This window comes from Andrena cerasifolii, chromosome 5 (genome assembly GCF_050908995.1).
Source record: "Andrena cerasifolii isolate SP2316 chromosome 5, iyAndCera1_principal, whole genome shotgun sequence".
Lineage (NCBI taxonomy): Eukaryota > Metazoa > Arthropoda > Insecta > Hymenoptera > Andrenidae > Andrena > Andrena cerasifolii.
The window spans coordinates 15,670,204-15,695,058 of record NC_135122.1 but is presented as its reverse complement, the minus strand read 5'-3'; the positions used below and the strand labels follow the sequence as shown (position 1 = coordinate 15,695,058).

Here is a 24,855-nt window from a genome sequence, read left to right as displayed (position 1 = left end):
AATATTTGGGAAGGCTTTGGAGACAGCGAACTCTGAGGCTCACTAGTTTTCAAATGAAAAGAACACGCGTAATACCTATTTGGAATTTTTTTTGGTCATTTGTCAAAATACACTCTGAGCTTCACTGATTTTCAAATGAAAAGAACACGCATGATATTTGGGATATCTTTGGTAAAAAGAAACTCAGAGCTCCACTAGTTTTCAAATGAAAAGAGCACGCAATATTTGGGAGAGCTTTGGCCAAAAGAAACTCTGAGCTTCACTAGTTTCCAAATGAAAAGAGCGCACAATATTTGAGACAGCTTTGGTCAAAATATACTCTGGGCTTCACTAGCTTCCAAATAAAAAGAACACACCTGTGTTACTAAAACTGCCAAGGAACCCACAAGAAAATTACGTTACCTTATACACAAAGCTATCCGGCGGCGAGTTCTCCGGCAAGAAAGCTTCATAGACGCTCTGATTGAACGTGGGCGGGTTATCGTTGATATCCGACACGTTGACAGTCAACGTAGCCACCGCCTGCTTCACCTCGAATCCCAGATCCGTGGCAGTGATATTCAATCTATACTCCTGCACCAGATCGTAATCCAACGGTTCCAGAATAGTGACGGCCCCAGTGATGGAATGTACGAAGAACTCACTCCTCTCGTTCCCAGCGGAGATCTTGTACCTGATCATACCATTAGGCCCGTCGTCTCCGTCAGTGGCGCTGACGGTCAAGATAGTGGTATTAACAGGCTCGTTCTCAGGCACTCGGACCTGGTAGCTCCCCGCAGCGAACGTTGGCGCGTGCCTGTTCTTCCCGGATATCACCAGGCTCAGGGAAACTTCGTCCTTTTGCGGGGGCACACCTTTGTCCACGGCTTGGGCTTTGAGCAGAAACGTGGTGCCAACCGGGACGCTGGCCAAGCTCTTTCGAACGTACACCCAGCCGGACCTCTCGTCGATGGAGAAGTACTCGCTACCGTTCACGTTGGCCAGGAAGTAGCTTATCTCAGCGTTCACGCCGAAGTCGGCGTCGTCCTTGGCGACCAGCTGTATCACGCGCTTCCCGACCCCGTAGTTCTCCGGCACAGGGTAGAGATACGAGGGCTGCTCGAACCTGGGGGCGTTATTGTTAGCGTCCACGACGCTCACGTAGACCACTGTCTTCGAGGACATCGGTGGCTTGCCGTTGTCGGTGGCTACCACTGTCAGAGAGTAGAGATTCTCCGGCGATGATGGGCGGTGGGTGTGCTTGTAGCGGAGGGTCTTCTTGCTGAAAACGTCCCCCGTGGCCGGGTCCACGGTGAACAGGTCCGAGGGCTGCAGCAGGCTGTAGGATATGACCGAGTTGGGGCCCTGTTTGTCGCGATCGATCGCTATCACCTGGCCCACGTGCGCCACGGGCGGCTGCAGCTCCGGGAAGTGGAAGTGGTACGCTTCCTCGTCGAACTCCGGCGCGTTGTCGTTTTGGTCCTGGATGGTTATTGTCAGGGCGGTTGCTGTTTGCCAACCTCCGTCCGCTGCCACCAACTGCGTTCGGATTCAGAGTTATTGGTTTTAATTGTAGGGTTCGTTAATTAGTTGGGGCTTGGGTATTGGTAACAAGGTCACTGCTGTAAGGGAGAACTTGATAATAGTTTAGCATTTTTATGTTTATTTGTTGTAAGGATTCTAAGAAAAAATTGTAAATTTGAAGTGGTTAAATCTGTTAATGAGTAGTGCTTGCTGGAGTATAACCTTGTTCGCATTAGTGCAGTTGTATTTCAAGGCAAGTTTAGTTGAAAGATTCTTTACTTCATTTGAAACTTGAAAGAAACGTGAGAGGATATTTGCAGTCGAGTAAATGACAGGTTCGCGTGGCTGACGTAGTTTCAAGTCGCTTGAATTCAAGTAACTTGGCTAACGTGAACGAGGCTTACGTTAAAATAGGGTGAGTCTACTCAGAGTATTCCAATTTCCATAATTTGCGTAGCACCCCTTAGGATTTTTCAAATTCTTCATGCCCACCTTCAACAAGTACTCGTCCTGCTCCTCTCTATCCAAATGTCCATCCACGGTCACGTTACCGCTCAGCGCGTCGATAGAGAACTTCATCTCGGGATTATCAGTGAAAATATAAGTGACGTTCGCGTTCTGGCCAATGTCAGGGTCGCTGCTAGTGATTCTTATAACGAAAGTACCAATCTCGGCATTCTCCGTGACGTTGACGCTGAACAGTCGGGTGAATTGCGGTGGATTGTCGTTCTTGTCTAAAACCGTCAGCAACACGGTTGCTGTTCCTGCCAGCGACGGTACGCCTTGGTCCCTGGCTTCCACGACTAGCTCATAGGAAGCGATCTGAAAAACCAGACATTCCTCGAATCTTTGTCTCTGTAATTCGCTACCAGGACTCCTCAGATTAGCAAGACCAAATTTAAAAAAGAGAAGCGATAAGCTACAGTTGTGCTCAGAATTCTTACATCAGAGTTCTTATAATCACAAATTGGTCACATGGGGTTCTCTGCACCCCCGCGTCATTTTCCAGTTACCATTTTTGTATTTTTTAATATTTTAACTTTTCAGTGATAATTGTACAATCGTAATATTCATAGAATTATGCTCTAACAGTATTTTTTTAGAACTGTAAATTTTGATAGGTTCAAATTTGTATTTGAAAAAATAGTCGTGGATAAAAGCGATTTTTTAGTTAAAATTCACCAAATTTTTAAATGTGATTATTAAGGTCTCCAAATTTATCAGAAATATTGGCAAATACATATCCTGTGGTGCGATACACCCCGTGTGCCCACGAAGGGTACAAATGGGAAGAAAGTTTAATATCACCACTGGTCTCTTTTACACCCCCCTCCCCAAATCTTCGTAATACAAATTTTAAAATACAGTACTCGATATTTCCATAGCTCCACGCAATATTTATTTGTAATATCAGATAATTTATAAGAATCGAATGGATTCTTATTATCTGATATTACAAAGAACTATTGCGTGGAACTGTAGAAATTTCACCCGCAATTTAAAGTTTCTTTTTCGCTGAAGCGTTAGGGAGTGACGGCTGTGGTGACCGCGCAGCTACCCTTAGAAACCTCACCTCTTCACGATCCAATTTCGCGTTCGTACTGATCTCCCCAGTGTCAGAGTCGATGACGAAGGTCTCGGTGAAGTCGTTCACCAGGTAGTAGGACACTTGTCCGTTCTCCCCAGAGTCGCGATCCTTCGCGGACACTTTGCAGACGAACAGCGGCGGGTACTCGTCTTCAGGGACCGTCGCGTTGTAGATGGACGCCTCCATTATGGGCGCGTTGTCGTTGGCGTCCGTCACGTTCACCAGGAGCTGGACCACGCTCCTGAGGGCGGGTGTGTCCGAGTCGCGGACCTCGATCCAGGCTTCGTAGTTTGGGGCGGTCTCGTAGTCGAATCCTGACGCAACTAACACCTGCGTCGAAAGCAAAGTATGAACTTTAATATCATTCGAATAGGAGTTTTGAATGCACGGAGGCAGTACGGTACAGGGTAGCTAAAAGGTGGTTCATCTTTCAATACTAGATTCTTGTTAACTCGGCTGAAACTGGGATGAAATTTTCTCGACTTACATCTCACAATCGACTCGCAGCTCAGCTGAAATTCCATCAAATTTCGGATGAAATGTTCAGGATTTACATCTTACAATCGATCCACAAATCATCGAAAATTCCACAGAAATCGAAATAAAATTTTCTCTATTAATTTCCCAACACCTCAGCCGGCTCCACAACTGATTTAAAATTCTCCAGAAATCGCAATATAATCTTCCCTATTCCTCCTAAACCTCCCAATTGCTCCACACATAGCTATGCACCACCATCGATTCACCGCAATGCAAAATCCAGCCCCCAAATGCCAGCTGACCACCTTTGAAGCACCCGAAATGATAAACAAACCTCTCCAGTGTGGGGGTCGATCTTGAGCGCGTCCCCCACGTTGCCCCCTGCCATTCCATAAACAAGATTGCTGGCAGGCCCGACCTTCGGCGTGGACGCGCTCAGCTTGGTGATCGCGCGGCCCTCTGGCACGTCCTCGGGCAGCGTGAACCTGGTGCTAATAGTGGAGCGGAAGCTGGGGAACAGCTGCCTCTCCCACAGGTGTATAACCAGGTCGGCGGTGACGGATTGGGGCTCCGCCCCGCAATCGGACGCCTGTATCTGCAGCTGGTACGTGGTTTCGTCATTCGCCAGCTCCCTGGTAGCCCTTATCACGCCGCTGTTCGCGTCGATCGCGAATCTCTCCGCGTCCATTCCCTGGAGACGGTAGACGATCCGGGAGTTCTCGGCGTCGTCGTCGTCCACCGCTTTCGCGCCAAACACGAAGTCCCCTTTAAAAGGCAACCGGCGGAGTCAGTGGCAAGTCAGTGGCACGTTTCGAGTTTGCTATTCGGAAACGTGAAAGCGCGAGTAATCGAGGGCCTTCGGAGAGTACGAAATGAATAGCGCAGAACGGGGGCCATTATTTCAATTAGAAGACTCTAATTATTCCGACCGGCTCTCCTCGAGATAGCTACTTCGCGGAACTCTGTTGCTTCACGAAGTCTCCCCGTGGTACACGAAGCTGAGGTAAATGTACCAATACCCGGATGTTTAAGGGGCTCAAGGAATAGACGCAAAGCGTTCTGCTACCTGATTCAATTTGTAACAGCATCGTGAAATAAAAATATGTTGGAATGTGGAAGATAGCACTATGCTATCGGAAACTGAAAGAACAGTTTATTTATTATAATAGACGTATTTATTAATGAAAATACGAAAATTTGCAGATGCAACAGTAAACGGACAACCTAAAAATCTACTGCCACGTTAAGGAACTTCTTCTACAAGTAAATAAACTTATACTTCTTTAAAAAAAAAATTTCTTGCAAGATAAACCGTCTCCAACTAAATTTAAATCCATTTACCATTGTACTAATGTATTATTCTTATATATTTAAATAAGAAATGCAGACAATATTTTCTTAAGGGGTTATGCCTACCTGCAAGGTTTGAAAACGCAAGTATATTCGGGATTTTTTTTCCTCAATTTGAAGACTTTTTTTTTAAATTAACGGTAGTATATTCGAAAGTATATATTTTAAAGTTCTTGTAGCTTTTTTTGCAATGCGATAACTAAATAAATAATGGAATTATAAGCGATCTCCCGACAGCGCTTTTTTTATTACAGTGATCACTATAACTACGACCTGGTTCATCAGAAATAAAAAATTCGACCAAATTTAGTCAGTATATTAGATTAGCTTGTCCTTAATCGTGGATTTTTCATTCCCGTTGGGTAGTTGTTATTTTACAGATGGAAAATGATGAAGCATGAGCGCGATTCTGTGGTGAAAATCGATGCTTTTGCTATGAGAAGTTGCCATTTTGTAGCAAATTAATATCTTGGGATAATAAACGATTAAGGACAAGATAATCCAATATACTAACTAAATCCCCGCGAATTTTTTATTTCAGATGAACCAGGTCAGAATTAGAACGTTCACCGCAAACTACTGACAAAAAAAATCGCTGCCGAGAGATCGCTAATATTATTTTTTATTTATGTATATTTTCCATCGCAAAAATTACCACAAGTAGTTTAACATGTACACTTTCGAATGCATAAAGGTTTATTTAAAAAAAAGTCTTGGAGTGTTTAAAAAAAAAACCGAAAATACTTGTGTTTTCAGACCTTGCAGGTAGGCATAACCCCTTAAGGGGTCATGCTCAGTCAGGAGGCCGAAAAAAGGGTGGTCTTTGGAAATTTTTTAAAAGGAAGAAAGATTTTTTGAGAAATGTGTTATAGCTTTCGAGTAAAAAATTTCCAAAGACCACCCTTTTTTCGGCCTCCTGACTGATCCTGATCCCTTAAGAAACGAGCGACGTGTGTTAGCAGAAGCTTAAGAAATTTCTCAAAGATCTGCCACGATGTGTTACAAAATAATAATTTAATTACATTAAAGCTTAATCTGAAAAATCAATAAAACTCGCGTTACTGTTCAGATACTGGGCCATGGTCGGGGTACATTTATCTTAACTGCCGTTGCTGAAAGAAGTAACAACGTAGTAGTCACTGTACCTGGTTTCGTGGCACCCGGGACATAAGCAGTGTATCTGGGACTAGAGAATCTAGGCGCATTGTCGTTGACATCCTTGACGAGGATGGTGAGATTGACTGCAGAGGCGCGCGGCTCCGTGGGACTTGAATCCTGAGCGACCAGCGTGAGGTGGTACACGGAGGTCTGCTCCCTGTCTAATGGCACCAGCGTGAACACCTCGCCGGTATCGGGGTCCGCGGTGAAACGCTCCGATTTCTCCCCCAGTAGGCTGTACCTGTGACAAGATTTTTCAAACTCGTTGATGACGAACGTGCCCGAGAGCTCCCTCGGCGGTTGGATTAATTTCGTTAATGGGAACGAGCCTGGCTTACCTGATCTTGGCGTTGAGACCCTCGTCCTTGTCCGTGGCGTGGGGCTTGGTGACCCAGGTGCCGGATGCCGAATTCTCGGTGACCGTCGCCGTGTATTCCTGCCTGGTGAACTCTGGGCTGTGATCGTTGACGTCCAGAACGACGATCCTAACGATGCCCGATCCAGTCAGCGGCGGAGAACCTGTCCGACAGGTTCGCTAATCGTAGATCGATCGCTCTATGATTGCGTAAACGCGTACCGCTAATCGAGGCACATAAACAATGCGAGCACCGGTTCAAATTCGCCACCAGGGGATCCACTCGGACCTTTCCCGGGCTACCGCGGCGATTCGCTGCCCTGCTTTCTCCGGGCGTCTTTATTCGGAGAGATAATCGCTCGCCTATCCGTGGAATCGCGAGCTACTCTTTGGCAGGTTTGTAATCGGTATGAGTTTTCGCGAAACACCTGTCTATACATACAGTAGGGGTTGAGAGAAAGGGTCAGGCTTCAGAGGGAATTAGAGACCAAAAGAATATTGTACGGGTGTCGGTAGATTTTTTTTCCAGGGGAGGGGGTATTTTTGAGGAAGGGTGATTGTAAAGAAAACCCACTGCACCCATTTTGTGGGGCTAATTTAGTTAAGAATTTAAAATTGAAATGAAAGTATTTACTTTTTTAGAATTCAGTTAATAAGGATTACTTATTCTTTAAATTATAAGTTTTCAAGTGCATATTATGGGTTTTGGTTAGCAAAATTACTTATATGTCAAAAATATTCATAAAATGTCCCCTCTTAAAGATTAGTTTTTAAAAATAAGCGATTTTTGCTCGAACCAAGGGGTTAACCACTCCCCTTGCCCCTCGCTCCTGTGGATTATTGCCCCCTGCATACGCCAATATTTATTTATTTATTTATTTATTAGACGGAGAGTACCATTTAGTTACTACAAAGCATATAACTAATTGTATGTAAGTACGAGCTGGTCTATAATAATTAATCCCATGTTTCTCAACCTTTTTTGAGTCGCGATTCCCTTTATAAGGTAAGGTAAATTTAATAAGGTAAACAGGACACATTAAAAATAGAAATTTCAGAATATAATTCTAAGTTAATAATGGTAATAAAAAAAAAACGTACCAACCCCCCTGACACTTTGCGACCGACAGGTTAGGAATCTCTGAATTAATCCACATAATGGAAGATAAAAAAAAAGAAAAAAATATGTCCCACATTCACCCGAAGTTTCACTAAAACCAGAATACTCGAGTTAGAAACGTTCCCTTATTAGCCAACACCGTAAACATAAACCCTCGACAGAGAGTTCTGTGCCGCGCTGTAGTCTGTTCTTAAAGTCCCGGGCGAGCCGCGCGAACTTTCTCCAGGGGCCGGACAGGAGGACCCGCTGCTGGCGTCTCTTTGTCGATCCGATCGTCTAGCGTCCGAAGAAGACAAATTACGATTTCGCGAGGTAACGGGCGGTCTGTACCGAGTCGAGTTAATTGCGCCGCCTAAAACAGCCCATTATTCTTGAAGCGGGATGGGAAGAGGAGGGGTGGCGGTGGTCGATTTCTCCGATTGCAGAGCAGGTACATTGTACGGCGTTGGCGTGGCCCTGGGCCACGCGCCTCTATAAGCGTATATCGTTCAATCACGCGCACCTCTCGCGAGGGAGGGCACGGGCACAACAATCGCCATGGCACAATGGTGTGGCCCAGCATTGGCGGACTTCCCTCGTGGGCAATTCCGGAGAAACATACCGGGCCCCAAACTAGTGGCACACTCCCCCCCCCGTCTCCTTTCATCCTGCGGCGGGAACAAGAGGCTCGAACGAACCCTCCCCACCCAATTCCCCATTTCTGGCATTGTGACCCGGTGTTATTAGGCCCTTTAAAAAAAAACGCGCCCAAGGTAGACGCCGCGAAACTTTATACCCCGCTTTGGGGGAGCTTCGAACCCCGCCACGTTCGATTCGTTTCCATCTAGAGCGTCATCCCCTTCCGCGCGAGCCGACCGGTCACGCCCCACCCTGCGCGCCCTCCTTCGAGCGTCCCGGCCGCGACGCGTACCCCCGAGTTAGCGCCTGGCGGGTAGGGAGACACGTCCCCGGGGTGGACACGGCGTGCGTACCCGAGCAGCCATAACGTATGAATAAAATAGGAGTATAATGCGCGAGCGCGGCGTATTCCCCTTTCCTCTGCAACCCCCCTCCCGTTATAAGAGGGACTACGCACAGTGGGGCACGTAACATAGGATTCGCGGAAAGAATCTCATAACTTCGGTGTTTCTCGATATTTTTTTAGTACTTTTTTTATATTATTTGTTAATAGCCAGCGGTTATATGGACAGGAACATTAATAAAATTGAAGCGTTTTTAGCGAATGAAATAGTAATAAACCCCGTAAACACTGTGTTTCGTAATTGTTTAAACATCCAGTTCAGATTTCACGCGAAACAGCGAATTTTAGAAAACATTATTAATATTTTTGTTTATAACTTTTTTCTAATTGTTTAAACAATTGATAAAACTTTTACCATTTGATAGATGTAATTAACAAAAGTAACTTTTGTCTTGAAATTTCTTTTCTATTCGAAATCGCATGCACCGCGCACTCCTGTGATTATGTATCAATAACAGCCAAAGTCGCAAATAAACGCAGACAATTTTTGGGGGGCTGTTAGTTGATGGTATCTGCTTTTATTTAGTACTATCTAAGGCCCGGAGGAAGGCGGAGCTTTTTTTATAAACCCAGAAGTGTTAATAAAAACTTGAAACACTAGGTAGCTTCATTTGAAGTTGTATAGTGGGATTACGGTGAAGAGTTTTCGGAAAGTATTTATGTCACGAATAAGCTGAGACTATACACATTCGAAATACATGAGGTAGAGAAATTAAAATATCTAGAGGAATTCAGAAAAAAATCGACACTCTGGTACGAATATTGACACGTTTCCCGTTAGAATGCGAACGGTCAACTTCAGATGAATTTTTCTTTGCAATTAACACGAATATGACATATCTGTCGTATACGTTAGATGCGTTGGTCTATTGGCTATCAGGATACAGCGATGGATACTCAAAAACACAACTTTCATTTCAAGATTTTTTTTCCGCTCCAGCCCCGCTATGCGACGGGCGTTTAGCTGGAAAGAGAGCCTCCGAAAACGTCCAAGAGGCGAAAGCGAGCTCCCAGCGGCCCGGAGGGGCGCGGAGGGGTGGGTGGTTCGAGGGGAGGGAGGAGGGAAAATCGTCGGGGGTGGGGAGAAAGAGAGTGCAGCGGAGTCGGGCCAGAGGAAGGCATTTGAGAGCGATTATCATAATCGCGCGTCATAACTCTGCAGGCTTGTCTACCTCGCCGGGGACCGATTGGGCCCAGTCAGGGAGAGGGGCGCCCTCCGAGGGGACTACCGGCTCCGGCGGGGGAACGAACGATAAAAAAGATTTCGACGAGGAACTGCCCACCGCTTAAAGAATCTCATCGAACGGCCCCGCAAATTTATATCCAATTTGTATATTACCGTTCATTACTTAAACCCATCCCATATATCGTCTATTGTCTCGTCTAGCCTTTTTAGCGGGTGGGGGTGGTTGACATTTCGCCGCCGCGTGACTTAGCCTTTAGAGCGGTCGGCTGTCAGAGTTCAGCTGCTCGAGGCTTTAAGAAGCGCGGCAGCGAGTTAGGGGACATTTTCTGATAGACGTGGCAGGGAGATGAAACGGAGGCTGGCTAGGAGAGGCTAGCCTCGCTTTGAACGGGGGAGACTGTGCTGCCCCTCAGGTGGCAGAATCAGTTTTTTCGTCGCAGGCCCGTCCTCGGTCTCGCCTACCCGCGGCTTTTTTTCAGGCCAAGTGGCAAGCCCCGACATAATTAAGTCCTTTGTCCGCGCTAATTCGCAACCAGTTTGCACAGAGGCTAAGAACCGCCGGGAAAATATTCTCCTCGATGAATACCGGCTACCCCTTTGAATGCCCGCCTTTGTGCAGGTCGCGCCAGGTATACACCTATTTAACCGCTTCCCCAAAGATCCCACCAGGAGAATACGATTCTGCCCCGTGATCTCTTTGTCCTCCGCTTCTTGCACACCTATTTCCCTCCTCCGTATTGAGTTTCCGTCGCGCATTCTTTTATCTACCCCCTCCATGCGAGTCTCTTAAAGGAGGAATAGAATCTCCGCGTTGATTCCTCGCGCTGTTTAACCCTTAACTGGCGACGTCCCGTTTCGTGACGTAAACGGTGCCACGGGGTCTCGCAGAGTCCTCCTTAATAATTTATTAATACTGCAGTTTATTAAATATTTCAAAAGATATTTCTGCATGCTTTGTTTGAAAGAAAGTTGTCTTCACGACACAACATAGTCGAATGAAAAGAAGGAATATATAGGAAAAATAATTCATCCAGACTCCACGTCACCGGTTAAGGGCTAAGTTTAATAAGTTCGATAACTTACCGGTATCCATGGCGACTAGGGTGAGGGTGTACTCCGGTACCAACTCCCTATCCAGTGGTCGAAGGAGGAATATGTCACCGGTGCTCGCGTTTATTCGAAACAAGTCGGTGTCACCCTCCTTCAGGAAGTATCTCACTTGGTCGTTGTAGGGCGGCGTGTCCGCGTCGTAGGCTTTAACCTGCGCAACCAAACAGTTCCCTTCTTCATTCTGAAATCTAGCATCACTAAACACCATCCTCAAAATCTGGCCATCGTTTTGGGAACAGGGGAAACGCTTGAGGAATTTTTCTAAAAAGAATCAAACCTACTTGGTAGTGTTTCGTGGCATTATGTAAGGCGACGCGATGCAAATATGCGTCGAGGTAAAAATTGCAATAGCACCTCTTTTGAAAAATCACTCCTCACTTATCAGCTCATTACCTGTATGACGAATCCACCGCCAGGCGGCACCATGTTCTCCATGACGTGGGCTAGGTACGGAGAGTCCAAGAACACAGGCGCGTTGTCGTTGATGTCCAAGACGGTGATGGTGACCTGGGCAGTGTCGCCCCTAGGCGTCTCGCCGACCTCCGACGCGCAGTCCTCCCCCCGGATAGTCAGATGGTACCTGGACTTGCGCTCGAAGTTGAGGTTCTTCGCCACCCTGATGACCCCGGTGTCCTCCGATATGGTGAAGTCCCGATTGTCGTCCCCCAGCGCGATGCTGTACCTCACCCTGCCGTTCGCACCCTCGTCCCGGTCCATCGCCGACACCTGGAACCACGGGAACGAGATCGTATTAATCTTGTCCCTCTCGATTCTTCCTGGCAATTAGCGTCTCTTCTCCGGCGACCAGGCGACCCTGGTTCGCACCTTCCTCGGGCAATAAATCATTGGAGAATTTCGGAGCTAATGGAGACACCTTAGACGGGAGGTTAGGCCCGGTTCACACCTAGGGCCCGATCATGAGGCCTCGTCAAACAGCGCTCGATGATTGTTCAAACAGAGCGAAGGGACTCGACCTTCCTCCGCCTTCTTGTGGAAGGCTCGTGTTGCGGCGTGGCGCTCGGCTCCTCGTTTAACGTAGAACTCTTCCACGAGGTGCAGTATTTCGAGAATAGGGGGTAGGAGCGCTGATATGTTTGATATTTTTTATGAGGGAATCGACGTACGCGGGAGACATTCCACGCGAAATCGGACACTTTTTGGAGTAACATTTCGTGTGTGGCTGAAATTAGAATATGTTGTAGTCTAATTAAAATAATTTTTTCTTAAAACTTCAATGTCTTTTCTACAAATCGCCGTAAACCTCATCTCCATCTGTTCACTACTTCCATAGTTATAATTTATTGAAAAAAAGTTAGCACTTGCCTTCAAACAGCTGTAAAATCGACATGTTTCAAAATTGTCAAAAATCCTTCGAGATATGTTTATATATCCCCAAGGACTGCAACGTATTCAAATTTCAGACACATTCGAAATGTTACTCCAAAGAGTGTCCGATTTCGCGTGGAATGTCCCGCAGTGATATTTAAGTTCAGGCTTATATACATATAGAGTTATAGTATCTACTTAGTGTTTTGTGTACTGACCTGAAGAACGCTGGCCCCGATGCTGGCGTTCTCGGCGACGGGGGCAGAGTACTGTCGCGGATCGAAGACCGGGGAGTTGTCGTTCTCGTCGAGGACCGTGACGGTGACTGTCGTCGAGGACGATCTCGGCGGCTCGCCCCTGTCTTTCGCGGTCACTTCCAAGGTGTAGTTGGACCTCGACTCGCGATCCAGCGAGCCAGATACGCGCAGCAGCCCGTCCACGGTGCCCACGGTGAAGGGCAGCGTGGTGTCCTCCAGGGAGTACTCCACGTACCCGTTCCGTCCCTCGTCCCTGTCCACCGCCTTAATGGCCATCACCACCGTGTTGCTCGGGGCGTTCTCTATTATCGATATCCTAGTGGGCGATATGAACTCCGGCGACATGTCGTTCACGTCCAGCAGCACCACGGTCACCTGTCGATCAGACACGTCGATTCGCTCGATTGCTTCCTGGGGATTATTTCTTACGAAATATAGAAAACTTCCAGGGCAAGATTTCTACTTACAATTAGTACCTAGCTTCTAATTTCTTTCGATACAGAGTCTAGTTGGAACCATACCAAATAAAAAATTACACGTTAGGTACCTACTTATCGTTAGTATTACTTCTCGAAGCCCATTCGAATGATAGAAGGTGGATGTCCCAATTTCTGCTCGTGTCCCCATTTCTGCTCATTTCGTATTTTTCTTATTATTATAAGCGTCACGTTTGTAATACAGTTGCAACAAAATAATTCTAAATTCAAAGTGCAGCGTAAGCAACGAAAAATTTTTAAAACGAGAGACTCATGATTTTTTTACCGTGTTTTAGCTGGTTGTGGTAAGCAACAGGGTCACTATTGGTATTTGATAATTGGGCAGAGAATAGTTTTCGCAGTAAAAGTTCTTATTTAATAACAAAAACAGATACCGCATTGTGCTCTGGATGTAGATTTTTTTACTATTTTTGATTGTTTTAAGTAGAAAACAGGTGATTAGCTTCAGGGTCAAGTGAATCACCGCCATGTCCGCATTTCTACTCACCAAAATTTTAGCCTCGCAATTCAATATATGCTGTAATCTCTATTTCTATTCGAAGGCATTTTATTTTTTGTTTATCGTTATTTTATGCTTTACTCTTGTGTTATAAAACATCTCCGTGAAAGATGTAACTTATTTTAACCTGAAAAGGCAACATATTATTTGAGCAGAAATTGGTACAAATGGTGAGTAGAAATACGTACATCGCTATTTTTCGCGAGCAGAAATACGGACATTCAAAGCATTATATTTAATTACAAATCACTAGTAGTTAAACATCTTGAAATATCTTTCTTAAATAGTTTTCGACTGGTTGATTTATTATTAAAGAATTAATCAATTACTCTGCAAATTTTCATCGCAAACAAATTTTTTTACACCTTCTTTATGAGTTACCTCTTAAATGAGCAGAAATTGGGACATTCCCCTTAAGGGAAGTTTCCGTTACCGATTTTCCTTTCTTATTATTATTAATATTATTATTTTTAATTTTATTACTAATATCATCGAGAATCCCTACAGTACACGAAACAGATTTTCACGGCCCTCAAAACTGGGGGTCCTAGTGTTTAAATTACTAAATCGTGTACCTGCTTTTAAACGAGCTCAGCTGTGTAAACAGTTTTGCATCTAAAGCCTCAGATAAGCCCACAATTGACGCATCTATTTGCATTTAAAAAAGCTTACGATGTCCAGTCTTCGTTTTCGTTTTCGCTTTCGGAAAGTGGAGACCGTGAACGAACCTGCACAGTGGACGACAATGGCCGCGCAGGTGGAAGAGGGCTGTCGGTGGCGCTGAGCACCAAGTTGTAGAGAGGCTTCTGTTCCCTGTCGAGTAGCTTCCTGGTGAAGAGGGTGCCGTTCGTCGCCACCCCGAAGTCACCGTTCTCGTCGCCGCCCGCCACTGCGTAAACCACCCTGCCGTTGTCGCCGGAGTCGAAGTCCTGCGCGGCCACCGTCAGTATGGGGGTGCCAATCGTCGTGTTCTCCACGATGTCGGCGGCGTGTGGCCCCGCCTCGAAGATGGGCGCGTTGTCGTTCAGGTCCACCACGTTGCAGTAGACGGTGACCGTGGAGGAGAGCGCGGGAATGCCGCCATCCGTCGCCTGCACCACCAGGATATAGTGCTGCACCTGCGAATCGGTGAGGAATGCCATATGTAGGGTAGAGTGGGGCTAAAAGTCCGGCAGGTAAAAAGTCCAGAATTGCAAAATCCCCATTCGTAAACAATCGATTGAATATCGCAGCATAACGTTTTCAGTCGCCAGTCGTTTTTGGGCTTTCGTGCGTGTCATATGACACGTTTGTCATTATACGTGCATCAGGAAGCGAAAAAAGTACGTCTTTTTATGTTTCTTTAGTAATGTGTACATGGCATTGTTTATTTCCGAATGATAATATTTTCGAACCTATATACCGGCGAAACTATATGTAGGGGTACCATTCGGGCAAAAAGTCCCTGAATTATATTTTTATTTTTTGTTAAACAAGTCATGTTAAAATACTAAAAAGAGTGGTTGTCTTTGTTGAAGCTAGTAAAATCATAAATTTTCTATCTCTTTCCCTGTTTTTTTTTATATTACAATAATTTGAGTTTCAGAAGTAAGGGCTAAGTACTGAAAAGGGAGTTATATCTTTACGTTGAGCCAAGATTATTGTGCAATTTTTTGTTCAAGCTGAATCTGTGTCCTGTATTTTCACTCTTTTGTTTAAAAAAAGGTTGCCGTACTATTTCCTTTCAATATTGTATACAAAAATAATTAGTTTAATAAATATTTGTTGATTCCAAAACAGTTTTTTTTACTTATTTTGTTTTATGTTACGCGAAAAGCTGGTTAGAAGATACGAAGGACATTTTGCTCCGGGCATGGGGCAAAAAGTCCATTTTGAATAGACACATACTTTGTGATATAACTCAAGAAAAAATAGCACTATTAACCAACAACTTTGTAAATGCAAAGCATAAGAGTTGTGGTTTATAGAAAATAACACCGTGTATCTCTAGATTGTTATTACTAAATTTTACATAGGTTTATATGAAAAACGGTACTTTCAGCCCCACCCTACTCTACCTGGTTCCCTTCAAATGGAAATAGTGCAGTGGTAGGTCAGAGTTTTCAGAGAGGAGATGTTTGATTAGGTAATAATAAGTACGTTTATAGTAATTAAGGGGGGGGAACCTGTTTTAGGATGCTGATTGAAGGTCATTTTCGCGATTTCTTTCAACGCAGAGAAATAAAGTCGATCATTCCAAAAATTATGGGCATTTTGATATATATGTATTTAACAGAAAAAAATTGATTAATCATTGATGCGTATCGCCAGTGGATTTGTGAAATGACCCTCTAAACTAGATTCACCCCTTAATGTCTTAGGTATACTAATAGTGACGTTTCCATTGCAATCGAAGGTGGATCAGCGGAGTCTTTTCTAATCTCCAGCAGTGAAATCCTCTGAATTCTGTGGGCCAGCGATGGAATGTTTTTAAATTCTATCCTACTGCACGGCACACCTATATCCTCCCCAAAATAGAGGTTGGCCGTAGCCAACGCGTGTCAAGTGCATTAACCCTTCGTCACAGCTCGCTCTCCGTTTCTTTCTCACACTACGCGTGAAAGTTCCCCGCCTAAGAAGAGGAAGAAATGCATCTGGGAACTCGACCCGTTCAGGGGAACAGTCTTAAGCTAGACCGCCGGTTTGCGGAAGCCTTTTTGCTCCCTTTCGACACTTCCGTTTGCACTTGGCCTCCGTTGCGCCCTGCCGTTTCACGCGAGGACTAACACGATAGTTTCGTGGAAGCGGAGGTATAGTTTCTCCGTTTCCGATCCGTCCACATCAGCCTCGACCGTGAAATGCTTCCACAGCCCTGTTACGAACCCGCCCTGCATCTCAGAGGGCATTACGATGATGAAGGGTTCTATAAGCTGCCCTCCTCTCTACGCAGCTCTTCCTCCACTGTACTTTTACCGGTGCTGGCCGCCGAAACGCGACCGACACACTATCCGTATATTATGGGAAGCTTATTACACGGTGTACCGTAAAATCGAACGCAGTGGCGTAGCCAACACCGTCCGGTCAATATTTCTCGCTACTAACTTTTGGATAACCGAGGGCACATTTTAGGGGTAAAATTTGTTGATTTTCCACGAGGTATTAAATAGTAATTAAAATGATTGCATTCTGAATCCCTGTAGGAGCCTTCTTTTTATCTTACGACGGAGGATTTTAGTTTCAGAGTTGATTAAATAGATCAAGTTAAACAATGGCTGACTAATAATAGGTAAGTGGTCGCTGGTGACGCTATTGACTCTTAAGCGCATTCCCGCGCCACTTGAATAAGTATGGCTTGTCTCCGCAGACAGCGAGCAGCCATTAAAATCGTCTGTCGATCGATCTGTCGGGCTGTTAGCGTTAAATCCTAAATTCTAGCGTTGCCTTCTAGTCGAGAGGCTAATATAATAGGCGCGCTCTGGCTTGAATGCAGAGGCGTGTTCGTGGTTATAATCGTTGCCCCGGGGCGAATACGCGTGGATCTATCCTGCCCGTGATCCATGGATCGGTGCACGAAAATCCTGTCGCCGGGGCCCGCTATGAAGAAGTGGCGTCCCAGCCGCGTGCTTAATCTTTCCGGTGAAAGTTGTCGCGACTAATTATTTTATGAGATCGATGGGGCATGTCTGCAGGCAAATTGAGAAGTCGCCGGGACTACTGTTCCAGTACAGGGAGTTCAAACTCAGCTGGTCTCTCGTAGCTCTAATTTTGGGCCCTACCTATCAAGCTTTACATTTGTTCGAAGTCAACTACTTGCAAGGGAAGGACGCCATGTGATAGGCGTCGATTTTGATGAGCCTTGGCACGATGGATCTATGTCGAAAATAAGTAAATAGGTGTCCGAGCGCTTCAGCTGATGGGCCTCAATAATGGAGATATTTACATGTAAATTATTCAAAAGTTCATAGTGGCCGTTGGGTTTTAGTGGGTAAAAATCCCAAACTACCATGGCGCTCCCCAGGGATTCCGCTCTGGAGGAGTCGGGGTGCCTTTTGAAGATTTCCCCAAGTTAAAAAATAAATTATAAAAAAAGAATTTATAAAAAAATAATTTATCAAAAAAATTTATAATTTTTTTTTTAACGCGGAGACATCTCCAAAAGGCACCCCGACACCTCCAGAAGGGTATCTCCCGCGAGCGCCAGGGTAGTTTGGGATTTTTACCCACTAAAACCCCACGGCCACTATTAAATTTTTAATAATTTACATGTAAATATCTTTATTATTAAGGCCCATTGGCATAAACGCTCGGACACCTATTTACTTAATTTCGACATAGGTCCATCGTGCCAAGGTTCATCAAAATCGGTGTCTACCACACGATGTCCTCCCCTTTGTTAGTCCCTCGTAGCTCTACTTTTAGGCTCTATCTAGCTTTACTTTTTAAGAAATAATTTATTAATCCATTTCAATCAACCCTACTGGGCCTTATTCCCCTTTAAATCTACATGTACCTTCAGGTCTTCACTCAAACAATTTGACCCACACTACGCCTCGCTTCGGCATGACTACGCTCAGCGGAGCTCTTCTCCGGAATATTTTGAGGGATGAAGGCGAGGCGTAGCGAGCCTCCCTCTACTCGTGGGGCCAGCTAGTGCGAGTAGAGACAGCTGAACAGGATCCCAGGGGTGTCGTCGATCGTCCGCAGAGAAACAGGTCGATCCGCGAATAATGGTCGCGTCCGATACTCTCCCAGCGCGGCATGAATTGGAACGTCAACGTGAAAGCGACACGGCACACCGTGAAAGCCGCAGGAGAGTCCCCGGAGGAAAAAATCACGGGAGCACGCGATATACCCTTTACACTTTCTAAATACCGACACGGTGGAGCGGTGCCGATACATCGTATCGATGGTGCACACGAACCTGCTCGTAATCGAGGCTGGCCGTGAGCGTGAACACGCCGGTACTCGGATTCAGGGAGAAAACGTCGTTGGCCCAGTCGGAGATGAGGGTGTAGCTGAGCTGGCTGTTGGGCCCGTCGGCGTCGGCGTCCGTCGCCACCACCTGACCGATCCGACTGCCCCTCGGCATGTTCTCCGGCACGTCGAACGAGTACGCCGTGCTCTGGAACGTGGGCGCGTTGTCGTTTGTGTCTGTCACCTGAAACAGTCGAGGATTCGTCTTTTATCAATCGCAGGGTCTCCTTTGACGCATCGTTGATAGAGTTCTTGTATTCTTCGGGTAATGATAGGTCACTGATGCGCGAGCATTAGCAATGGGAGAGTAGAATCTGTGGCGCACCCCCCAAAGAAAAAGGAAAAAAGAGATTAATATAACCACGACTGAACTAATTCAAGACCTTTGTACAAAAAAAAAGAAAACTCGATTTTATTCCTTAAATAAATTTTTATAGCAAGCTAAAGAATTTTATTGAATTTGCGTTCAAAATATTATCATCCCTTCGACTCGGCTCCCCCTAAGATTAAATCCTGAGTGCGCTACTGTGCAGAATTTATTATGTTAAGTTGAAATATTTATTAATTTATTTTATTTTCCGCCTTTATTGCGCCACTTTTAACAGTTATAGCTGTTATTGTGCCTAAGCTCTGGATATTTTTTTAGAAATATTTTTCAAGTTCTAAGCAAGTAAGTAGGGCTCCTTCGATACTTCTAAGGTTCAAGACGGTTTCGATGTCGCCCTCCATCGTGGAAGCATCAGAATAGTTGGCTGAAAAGGGTTAGAGTGACGTAGCTCGATGACGAGTGGAGCATGCCTCGTTGTCCCGAGCCCCGATTGAAACATGTTTATTCAGGAACGACGTGGAGTACAATCGAAAGGGAACAGGAAGCTTCCACCTCGCTCTTGAATTGTTTATCTTGGCTCGTTACTTTTCTTCGCTCCTTCGTGATCGAGCGAGGAATGTTGCTCGCGGGGTACCCTCGGGGAAGATGAATTAAACGATCGGGCATCGCGGCTGATCATCGTTATTTATTTAGAATCAAGCCCCTTCGAGAAATTTCTTCGAGGTTGTTGCAGTACGCGCACCTCAGGACATGCTGCGGGTAGGTGTAGTTGGAGATGAAAGGGTGGGTCCGTGGGATAAACTTTGCAAAATCCACACAGAGTTACCTACGTTATTTATTTATTCATGGGAGCCAGAGTAGCACAAAATACGTATAGTGCTTTTATTTAACGAAAAGCTAGATTGTAAGTGATTCTAGGGCACTAAGAATAGATTGCTTGAATTTGGTTTTTTCTTACCTTTCTTATAGATTCTATTAATGGGATTATTGCCAGCAAGATTTGAAATTTTACTTAAGGGCCGGGGAAAGTAATTCAAACCTATTACATAATTCCAATAAGTTCCTAACCATGTAAGAAACCATTTACGATACTGTGCAAAAAAATTAAATCAATATACTGACAGTCATTTACATCGTTAAGGTGCGAATCCATGATGAGATAAAAGTATCGTGTCTCATGTGGGACTTTAATCCAGAGTTGGGAATTAACTAAATAAAAAATTATTTAAATAACGGATCAAATAAAAGTTACTTTAACTTCAGATTATTTGACGACTAAAGTTAACTTTTTCGTGTGACAATATTCTTTTTAACTTTTATTCGTTATTCGAAATTTGTGTTTAAATAAATTTTTGCCCATCTAATGGATAAATTTGAATTTGTTCATGACAGTAGACTTTCGGGAGACAAGATTCGTCATATATTTTCAAAAATCTCCATTATTTACATTTAGTTGTTGCTGAGATTTTTGTCTCGCGATAGGAAAGTCTCCTTCAAAATTTCATCGTGGATTCGCACCTTTAGGAGCTTGAGTCTGTTGGTAGCTACGATCAGTCCTGTCCATATCATCATCCATTACTTTTTCATTTACAATACACAAAGTACAGAGCGTGAATTTCGCCCAGTTTACCCTATCTTCCTCTTTCCCTCGAATCATCCCCCGTGCCCAAGTACTCCAAGTACATGCACATCTACGAACCTAAATGCCTGACAGTTCAGAGCCTGGAGTTCAATTCCTCCGCACTGCGATAGAAAGCCCTGGATGCCTCGCGTGTCCGTCGTATCGTTCCCATTTCCCTTCGCTCGCGTCCCACACGCAGCAGCCCCTCGCCGTTCCCGTCCGCGAAGAATTTCACGGGCCCGAAAGAATGGGCCCGTGCTGGTGGGATTTTTCGCGTGGCTAGCCCCGCACGGGATCGTATCACGGCTAACCTCGTTCGACTATAAGTGGCAGCCATCTCTCCGCGGCGTATCTACGCGGTCGGGTGCGTGATGCTGGGGCCCCAGGGCCCCTGGGCCCCGGCTCGGAAGTCGGTGTACGTACACGTCCGGCGAATAGGTTTCTCCGGCGAGTCGAGGAGGGATCGACACGCGGTGGCGGTATAAAAGAATAAAGCGGAGGTGGGCACGGTTTGATTAAGGAGGGTTCGGAGACGTTTGCAAAAAGTGACGGTTGCCCCGAGACGCGCTGGATGACGAGGAGAGAACCGAAAGGAGAGTAGAGACCCCGATGACCAAGTAGAAGAAGAAGAAGAAGAAGAAGAAGAAGTAGGAGGAGGAGAAGGAGGAGGAGGAGGAGGAGGAGGGAGGAGGTGGAGGACGAAGAAGGCGCTGCCGGAGGAGTGGGAGGAGGGGGAGGAAGAAGAAATGGACTACGACAGAGGGAAGAAGAAGAAGGAAGGAGGACGGGAAAAGATGGAGAGGGATAAAGGGGCGAAGATTCTTGACGAGGTAGAGGGGGGAGGTCGGTGGAGAGAAACTCTACTAAGGTCGACCGGGGGGAGGGATATAAGGGGCCAGAAGGGGCAGATTCCGCAACTGTCGGCAGCGGGCCTCTTTCATGGGGCCCCAAAGAGCCGAGCTATGATCGGGACTGGCATTCCTTTTGCCTTTAAGAGACCCGGATAGAATAGCGGACGGCGGGCAGCGAGAACCTTAAAAGAATTCCAGCCATTACACGTCATAAGGATAATTTTTGCGATTGTCTCCGAAGGATCGTTCGGGCCCTGGCTTGCGGTCCTCCTCCTTCCCGCCTCACCGCTCGCCCCGGCCGGGCCCGCGGGGCCTCCTCCGCGCTACCGTCCACCGCTCGCCTCTGCCTGCACCTTCGTTAAACGGCCGGCCGCCCTTCCTCGCCGTTTTTTATCGCCTCCGCGAATCGTTTCGGTTCGCCAGCGTAATGAATTATAAGGCGGAACGCAGCGAAACCGCGTGATTCGGCGATACTCGCTCGCCTGCCACGATGCCCGAGGAATCGAGCCTCTCGCCCGCGAGGAACCGCGCTATCACTCGATAGTCATCGGGGACCGTCGAAGCTCGGCCGGAGGAGCTAGCCCGCTCGATTAAACGGGAGCAACGGGAACGGGACGATTCCGAGGCGAGGTAATGGACGACGTATCGTTGGCTCTCTAACGAACTTTCGTGGGGTCAGGGGATTCCTAATGAGGTTTCGAAGGACCGTAGTCTAGTCAGGGACAATGCCGCGTGTTTCTCGGGATTAAGTCAATCATAATTGGTAATCGATTCGGTGATGATCAATAGTGGTGGAATAACGGAACGGCGGGTCGTAATGACGGAGATAACAGTAGCAACGCGTCTAATTACAGGACAATCAGTGCCCAACGGGACTCCAGGGAGCTGCTCGGTATAGAAAAATACCCGGGACCGTTCCTTCCCTATTCTTCGCGCGACTTTCAACCTCCTCCAACCTCCGTTTATTTATTTAATAAACTGTTTAAATTGCGCGGTATTCGATATCAAATAGAAGAGGAGAAAATAGAAAACCTAGTCAACGATTTACCCTAGTTAGTGGTTGTGGGTGTCCGCGATGTGAACGCTTTATACCTAAGGGCTTTAGTACCATTTTTTCGTTGTATAAGTGGAATTCATTCCCGTCAATAAACTATTATTATTATTATTTATTATTATTATTACTATTATTATTATCATTATAATTAAGAAGAAACTAAGTTATACGTATAAACTAATGAGTCTACCCAGCATTATCTTCTAATCACAATAACGAGGATTCGAAGAGAAGATTGCCCAAGTGGAGATGAAGACTGAGAGAAGGAAGATAGTCGTACCTGGATGGTTAAGGCGATGTCCGTGTGTTGCAATCCATCATCAGCCCGAACTTTGAGGACATACTTCTCTCTGGTCTCCCTGTCGAGAGCCTCCGCGAGAGTCAGCTGCCCCGTGGTCGGGTGAAGCTTGAAATGGCCCTCAGCCTCGTCCTCCGCTTCCTGGCTGTCCATGCCAAGGCGACGATTCGGCACCAGGGTGTACGCGAGGGTGCCGATCGTGTCCGGATCGAACGCTTTCAGCACCGTGACCACGGTGTTGGGGGGCGCCTCCTCGGAGACTCTGAATTTCCAGGGGCCGGTCCCCCAGGTCGGTGCCACGTCATTCTTGTCGAGAACCGTCACGCGAACCTGCAATTAAAAATTCATGCCCCACCTTGAGAATCACAGCCGTAATTACGCAGCGCCTTGGAGACTGGGGGGGAGAATGGGGAACACGGTTCGTGTTACGTTCGATAAAAGTCATTCGCGGCTTTGCGCCAATTTGGGAATCATGCCTTTCGGCTCTGCTCACGTGTCTCTTGATTGATTTCGATTAAAAGGTGCGACGTAGCGTTGGGGCGTTATTACTCCATGTGAGATGAGCAGATCAGTGGCTCGCTCGGGACTTAATCTTGGAACGGAGCACACAGTCGAATGGATAAAAATATTACTTCTAATGCGAACTGAATAATATTAAGTGAATTAAATAATTATTAAATTAATTAGCTTATATAAAAAATTTACTTTCCTTATCTTTCTACAATTCCCCTTCTTTGGGTGTGCCAGGACCCCTTGACCCCCTCCCCCGGGCGCGCTACTGGACTAGATCCCAAATTTAGTTGATGATCTTTAATTGATGAGCGAGGTATTTACGTCGAGTGCTCCACACTGGGAACTTTCCAACTCGAAGTACCTACACTATTTTTTATCTAAACATTCTAAACCCCTATACTGTTCTAGTCTTCTGTTACCATAGAAGCTCCCAATCCCCGCTTTATCTGAAATTTGGTGCACGATCATCGCGCACAAATTTGAAAGTTACTGCAAGTGTTGGTACCCGAGGCAGACGTCATCGATCCCTTCGCCGAACTCTTGTGATAGCGTGCTATCCCTGCACCCCCGAATTCTAATGAGAAGCGAGGATCACCGAGGTAGTTAGAGGGAATTGCGAAAGGCGACGTTACGAGGCAATCAAAGAGTCAAATTTATTCCGAACCGTCACGCTGAAATCGCGCGCTCCTCTCGCGAGACAGCCGACTGGCTATTGTTTCGTCATTCCGAGGCTGGGCCCCGTGGCACGCCTAGGCGGTTCGAGAGCAATAATCGATGGCACGCACTTTATCAACGACGGGCCCAGTCCGACTAATTACTAGGAAGATCGATGCGCCGGGGATTATGTAAGCTCGAAAATTGACTACACGATTCCATATTTAGTGGCTCGAGTGATGCGACGTCCGCGTTTACGTTACACGTGTCAGTCACGAACAAGTAACGGGCGAGTGGGATACCATCGGTTACTGATTACCGTACGTAGCCTGTTGAGCTACGTGACAAGGGAATTTGATTTTTTAAGCGAATAAGAATTTTGGATAATCTTTTAGAAGTATCTTATATTTGATAAGATTCTCCCTGTTACTCCAGAAGCCTGCTGAAATATTAGGTGGGTGGGAAAGTTCGGTTGCTCGATGTCAGGTGATGACACGAATTTCACACAATTCTGAAAACAAACTTTCGTTATAGGTTTGGGTCTTGTCATGGATCTACAGTTCTTATTTTCTCAAGGGTACTCTCCCATCAAAGCACTCCAGAAATAGGTCATGTTTAGGATTTTATTTAAAAAAAAAACGTAATCGTCATAGTGTTAAAAAACTTTTTAAGCTGTATTTCCACATCATTCAAGATAATAATTTTTTTTCATATATTTTATCTAATATACTGCTGTCCTGGTGATACAAAAAGATCCGCGGAGTTATTGTAATATAAACCAAGAAAATCCATGGTCGTAGTAAAATATTGTAATCTCATGCTTTCGAAGATTGAATTTAAGCAAAAAAAAAATTAATTTAAAATGAAATCCCAAAAGTGGCAGAAACACTGACACGTAACTATTTTCGGATGGGTGAAAACGGGCCCGGTGTCCGTCGCGAGAAGGTTGACTGTACAAAATATCTTTTCCCACTACGCTTACTCGTACTTTTATCAGAAACGTCACAAAAGAAATGGCCAAAGAAAACACTTCGATGAACCAACTTGGTATACATTTTCCCTTTTAAATGGACTTTGGTTCCACGAAGCAACCAACTTTTGCACCGAATTAACGTAATTTGAGGATCGCGTGA

General features: G+C 45.7%; 1 protein-coding gene across 1 annotated transcript in view; it reads right to left on the bottom strand.

Annotated features, from left to right (window-relative positions):
- The window catches only part of Ft (cadherin-related tumor suppressor fat), a 93,506-nt gene that overhangs the window by 9,041 nt on the left and 59,610 nt on the right, over window positions 1-24,855 (bottom strand). The window contains exons 2-13 of the mRNA XM_076812795.1: window positions 22,538-22,885; window positions 18,351-18,587; window positions 14,123-14,568; window positions 12,416-12,878; window positions 11,265-11,597; window positions 10,845-11,022; window positions 6,418-6,598; window positions 6,067-6,320; window positions 3,906-4,336; window positions 3,077-3,421; window positions 1,996-2,325; window positions 403-1,518 (exon numbers count right to left, since the gene is read on the bottom strand). Of these exons, the coding sequence (XP_076668910.1) occupies window positions 403-1,518; window positions 1,996-2,325; window positions 3,077-3,421; window positions 3,906-4,336; window positions 6,067-6,320; window positions 6,418-6,598; window positions 10,845-11,022; window positions 11,265-11,597; window positions 12,416-12,878; window positions 14,123-14,568; window positions 18,351-18,587; window positions 22,538-22,885 (4,662 nt within the window). The remainder of the gene's footprint in view (window positions 1-402; window positions 1,519-1,995; window positions 2,326-3,076; window positions 3,422-3,905; window positions 4,337-6,066; window positions 6,321-6,417; window positions 6,599-10,844; window positions 11,023-11,264; window positions 11,598-12,415; window positions 12,879-14,122; window positions 14,569-18,350; window positions 18,588-22,537; window positions 22,886-24,855) is intronic.